Source organism: Corvus cornix, chromosome 4 (genome assembly GCF_000738735.6).
Source record: "Corvus cornix cornix isolate S_Up_H32 chromosome 4, ASM73873v5, whole genome shotgun sequence".
Taxonomy (NCBI): domain Eukaryota; kingdom Metazoa; phylum Chordata; class Aves; order Passeriformes; family Corvidae; genus Corvus; species Corvus cornix.
In genome coordinates, this window is record NC_046334.1 from 10,944,068 (window position 1) to 10,949,910 (window position 5,843).

General features: G+C 42.6%; 1 protein-coding gene across 1 annotated transcript; it reads left to right on the forward strand.

Moving 5' to 3' along the window:
- Positions 1-534: 534 nt before the first annotated feature.
- On the forward strand, positions 535-4,422 carry SCOC (short coiled-coil protein). Its single transcript, XM_039551692.1, has 4 exons — positions 535-632; positions 1,304-1,375; positions 1,476-1,559; positions 2,128-4,422. Exons 2-4 carry the CDS (start codon positions 1,354-1,356, stop codon positions 2,268-2,270), a joined length of 249 nt encoding a protein of 82 aa, XP_039407626.1. The 5' UTR covers positions 535-632; positions 1,304-1,353; the 3' UTR covers positions 2,271-4,422.
- Positions 4,423-5,843: the final 1,421 nt, after the last annotated feature.

The window sequence follows — 5,843 nt, forward strand, 5'->3', positions numbered from 1 at the left end:
ATCTCAGTGCTGTGAGACCCAGAGGCACGGAGCTAAATTACAAGTTTCTTACTGTGGACACTGCTGTGAAAAAGGCTACTGATGTGCCAGACTGGAAACAGCTGGGCACTGAACTGGGGCCTGCTAGACTCCGGCTAAGGGGCTCCTCTCTCCCAAAGCTCCACATACGAGCACCTGGGAGTCAACAGCAGCCATACACATGCTGCTTTCTCGGACCTTCCTCAGGCTTTCCCAACATACCTACATCTGAAGGGGTTACGCACCAGGGAACAAATGCCTTTTCTTAATTTCTTCTAAACACTACTCAGAGCGACCAACCACTAAGGACCGCTGCTTTGAACACTGGCGTATGAGCACAGAACGCATTAATCAGAAACATCATCTTACTTGGTACTCAGCGGGATATGACGGGAGGGGGCCGGGTACGACTGCAGCAGCCTGTGAGGGGACATAGCTGTGACGCGCGGTCCCGCATTCGTCCGCACCGCCCTGTGACGAGAGGCGATGCCGCTCGTGCCTCTTCACGCGCCCGGCCCCGCCCCGCCTCGCGCGCGGCGCAAGCGCGTTGGGAGCGTAGAGCGGGCCGGGCCGGGCCGGGGCGCAGCCCGCGGGAGGCGGCGGCAGCGGGGCAGGTGCGGGGCAGGTGCGGGGCAGGTGCGGGGCAGGTGCGGGGCGGGTGGGAGTGGGCGCGGGCGCGAGGCCGACCCAGGTTGGAGCTGCATGGTGGGGTGTGCGGGCAGGGCCGCGGGGCTGCCGGCCGGGTCCTGCGGGGACACCCCTCTGCAGTGCTGCCACCCCCCCGGCCTGTTACCGCACCTGCCGCGTTCTGCAGCGGGAGATGGAAACGGGCGGGGTGGGGGGATGCGAGGGGCGTGACCCCCGTCCCGCAGGCCCGTGCACTGGCCAGGAGTGGGAGTTGGGAGGAGGGGGGGGCCGACGACAATGCGGGGCCCTTCCTCTTCGGCATTCAGGAATAGCCACTTCTGGAATAACCCATTCCAGAATGATCGGAGCTGAGAAGGCGGCGATTACATAATTAAAACAGCGATATTTCATGCTTTGCAGTAATCTAGATCAGTTATTTTTGTAAACAGAGGCACGGTTATTCAACGAATCATAGGTATGCATGGCATGAGGCCTAGGAAAAATAATTAAAGAATGGTGAAGAAGGTTGCTCTGCCTTAGACTAAAGCACTGGTCTTTCAGAATTAAAAAAATGCATCTAAAATCCAAATGTAACAGAAGTTCCAATAATTGCTACCTCTCTTGTTTTTTGTTTCTCATTTTTTTTTTCTTTAAGCAGAGTATCGCTCAAGAAAACTCTCTTCAAAAGTGGAAAGAGCCCCTACTACAATGATGAACGCTGACATGGATGGTATAAATTCTTAATGTTCTTGTTCTTCATTGCTATTCTATTTTGTATAATTTCTAACTGTTAACAGAGGTTGCACTAAAACTCTCCTGATTTATTGCAGCTGTTGAGGCTGAGAATCAGGTGGAATTAGAAGAGAAAACACGGCTTATTAATCAAGTTTTGGAACTGCAGCACACACTTGAAGGTTAGCAGCTTGACACATCAGATTTTTTTACAAGTACACAGTAATAAGTAAAAGAAGAGAACCTGAGTGCTCTGCCCTTAGTCACAGTGTCCAGAAGTATGTTACTTAAAGCAGTTGAAGGTACAAAACCAAGGTCTTAGAAATAGTTTTTTCTTCCTCTTTATGCAACATTACGTTTGCTCAACCTTGGTAATACACAGCAAGTAGAACGGGTGATACATCTAATGTGTCCAGGCTTATTAGAAGACACACATCTGAGGCTGCTCATCACTGAACTCTTGTTTCTCAATAAACTAGTTTGCAATAGCTTAATTCAAAAATTCAAGAAAGTAATAAACTTACAGACTACCAGTAAGTTTAACAAGTGGGTCAAAATACTGTGCTACAAAATAATATAGGAAAAATGGCCTTTAGGTAAAACTTGAGTAGGAGAATGTTTTATAACATAATACCCTATGGTAATGTTTTCTGCATTAAAGGTGTGACTAGTCTGATGTAGGCCCGTATAACATATTCATTATTGTATGCAATAGTGTCTAATATTTTTCTTATAATATCACCTTCGCAGATCTCTCAGCACGCGTAGATGCTGTTAAGGAAGAAAACTTGAAACTGAAATCAGAAAACCAAGTTCTTGGACAGTATATAGAAAATCTGATGTCAGCATCTAGTGTTTTCCAAACAACTGACACAAAAAGCAAAAGGAAGTAAGGGTTGACTCACAGATTATGTCATTGTATTGCTGCTGTCTTTTTTTTTTGTTTTAACTGGCATAGGCTACATAAGCTAAAATACTTCAGTTTGTGGCTTACTGGATTCTCAAAGATTATAAAGTTTGGTAATAAACAGAATTAAGAGCCTTATCATGAACAGGAGACAGAAGTTTGTGTATTAAGATTAAGCAATGTGCAAATGTAGTGTAGATAATTACAAAATTTTCATATTTGTTTTAAAAATGAGCATACCTTGTTAAAAAGCAGATTCAGTTTGTCAGGTTAAACAAAGGTCTGTTGGCACTCTGATGTCTTAGAGTAGAATTCTCGACTAGCCAAGAAATAGTTACAATATTGTGTTGAAACCCCATTTGATAAAAATATTCAGAGTTTAATTGCATCACTTTTTTCACCTGAGATGTGCTTACTGTGTAGTACCGTTCATAGCTCTACAAAACAAAAACCTATAAACCAGTTCAGCATTTCTGTGAAGTAGAAACAGTATGACATTGTTTGCAGGGCTTGCATACAGAAAAACACCTCAGATTTTTTGGGAAGGGGGAGAGTAAGAGAGGAGGAACAAGGGCAAGCAACTTAATCAGGGAAATACCAAACTGATGCAGTATCATCAGTGTGCTGTACTATGTGCACTTGAAACTATTGCCACTTTCCCATTTCCCTGAAGAATGATCAGGCACATCATCACAATGTATGATCTTCTGAAGTTCTTCTGTTGTGTGATGAAAAGTTAAGTAAAAACCTGAGTGATAAACTCTCCATAAAGAGGTCAGCAGTGCTCTGCATGTTTGTGAACAATCTGCAGTGAGGAACTGAGAACTAGTCTTTCCTTCCCACCTTTTACTTTCTTCCTGAAGTGCCAAACCTCTCATTGCTTCAGGCCTCAGAGCAGCTGTTTTCCTGCCTCAGAGCCTAAGCTTGTGAAGTGCTTTTTGAGGCTCTGCATAAAAGCATCTAGGGGAGAAGCATGCAGTGGAACAAAGGTGGATTTTGCCTCTCAAAACTGTGCTGCTCTGAGCAATGCCTGGTGTCAAGGTGCTGTTTTTTACTGGCTTGGCTGTTAGCAGGTTTTGTAGGGGGGCTCAGCCCAGATTAGGGGTCTGAGCACTTCCCACAGAGGCAGCATGTCCAGCATAATCAGTATTAAAGGAAAACAGAAGCTGAAATACAAACAAGTATGTAAATTTTAGCAGTACTTAGTTGCATCTGTTTCATCTTGCCCTACAGCAGCACTGCAGATTTATTTATGGATGTTAGCTAGGACTGAGTTCTTGCTTCAGTAATGAAGCCATTTTACTTGACCTTTTGAAAGGAAACCACTAGTTCAAGGATCTCTCTCAAGCATGGTGTGAATGAGTAAGTGTAATAGAAGAGTAAATCCCTCTCAAATTCCAAGTTTCTTAGCAGCTAGGCACTGCTGTGTCTCAAGTGTAAGTTGACATTGTGAGGTTCCCCCTCCCAAAGGTGAGGCTTCCCATTTCTCCCCCTTTAAAATGGTTGTACAATGCTCATGGGAGTCAAAAGACTCTAAACAAAGTCAAAAGACTGCAAACAAAGCACTAATAGCACAGTCTTGAGGGCTGTTTACAAGTCTGGGTCAAGAAACCCAATGATGAAAAATGGATGATGATACCATTTGTGTCATGGAGTCCTTGTCAACATCTAAACTTAATTTTAATCTTCTATGGACTACTTTCACACATTACTGGAACTCTAAATTAATCCAAGAACTGCTAGCAGGTAGAGTAGATCACACGGCTAGTCCAGAGTTTGAGCATTAAAGGAAGAACAATCACAGCAAGCACTTGACTTCTAAAGATTGCATTGCATTACAGCCATCGTAGCTTTAAAGCCATGTCACTGCCATCTCCATCTGCACTGTAGGAGATCATCTGGTAACACAGCATGTGCTTGTTAGACTTCAGCAATTCCCAGGATAAAGTAATCTTAAAATTATGGTTTGGTATTGTAGATTGGATAGTGGTATTTTATCCATCAGTGTGTATATAGCAGTTATTTCATCTCCATGCCATTTTACATCCCACTACTGTGGCCTTCACTTAACTTATGAACATTTTAAAGATGTTGTATTTCTGACTTTACACCAAATAAAAACTTTTCATTTGTCTCGATTAGTTTGGTTTAACATTTGTAAACCCTAAAACTTCTCATAACTATCTGTAGTCAAAAGGTGAAAAAGCAGTAGGGTTAGTGATCATCTTAATGGTTTCTACATAGATGAGCTCTCTGAAAAACTAGATGTAATTGAGATTAAACCTGGGTTAGTGAATCTAGTTTTAGCAAAGCTTCAGTTCCTGATTCACTTGCTATTTTCAGCCATGAATCGTACATTTCTATCTACTTTTCTGTTCTTGCTAAAGTAAAAAGGTTCGGTAGACTGCATCCAGTCTTGTCAAAAATCTACAACTTGCACTTCTCTGTGTGGGAGACTGTCAAGCCAAGTTAGAAATGTTACTTTTTCCTACACTGTTAGTGGGCTTTACATTAGAGAGAAACCAGAATTACTTCATCATGCCTTCATGAATGTGGGTGCCAACGGAAGAGTAGCTTCAGTTGTAACTAAATAAAAGGGCCTCAGTACTACTTGGCCTTCCCTGCATGTAAAAAGTGTTCAGTCTGGGATCTGGCATCCTCAGTAAGAGCTCTTTTACCAAGCTACAACGTAGACAGTGGGAGTGCCGGCTGTGGAGGTCTTGCTACGCATGCAGTTCCAAAGATGACTGACAGTTTTAATAGCAAGACATGCTGGAACTGAAAATCATTATTTTGTTAATTTTAAAGCTCTTTCAAACAGCCATATATCAAGATTAAGTATTTTTCTGAAATACCTGTTCAGATAAAAATGGACAATGCACAGGAAGTGTGGGTGAAATCTCACTGTTACATTGTATCAATCAAGGGATTGCCCTTTTGCCTGGCTTTCTACATCTAGAGTCTCAAATCCCCAACATCCTGGTATTTCTCCTCTAATTACCAGCATAAATCTCCATCTGAGTAAGCTGATATGCTTACTCAGGATGTATACTATCTCTAGGTTCTAGGTGATCAAAGTTGATGGGGTGTCAATCAATACTTTAGGGGAACTTTTAAGTTCAAAATACTAAGGGAAGATGAGCATCCCCCATGGGGTGACCAATCCCATGGGGTAACTAAATCACATCAAAGAAACTATAGTAACTGGAGTAACTTTATCTTATCAGAGAAAAAAAAAACCTCCAAAACCCCTAAGCAAACAAACAAACCAGACCCCCAGAACAACATCCAAATGCTGTAACAATTCCAAACGACTTTTATCAGGCTCAGACATAATTAGTTAAAAAGATGAGCTGAAATGCTCTGTGACAGCTCACAGTAACTGTTACTAGCAGGATACCACACTGGTAACAGCTTCCATCTATTGCTGAAGAGTAATCTGGAGCCTTCATTTCTTACCTTTGCATGGAGACCTTAAATAAAGAGGTGGGAACTTGCAGTTAACTTAAAAAAAGACACAAAAAGCCCCAAATTAAACAAAACATATGAGACATTTCCA

Bases quoted from the DNA above. Each gene is read 5' to 3' on its own strand.
- SCOC (XM_039551692.1), top strand. From the start codon at position 1,354: ATGATGAACGCTGACATGGATG. The intron at 1,376-1,475 runs GTATAAATTCTT...GATTTATTGCAG, and splicing joins GATGAACGCTGACATGGATG to CTGTTGAGGCTGAGAATCAG. The intron at 1,560-2,127 runs GTTAGCAGCTTG...TCACCTTCGCAG, and splicing joins ACTGCAGCACACACTTGAAG to ATCTCTCAGCACGCGTAGAT.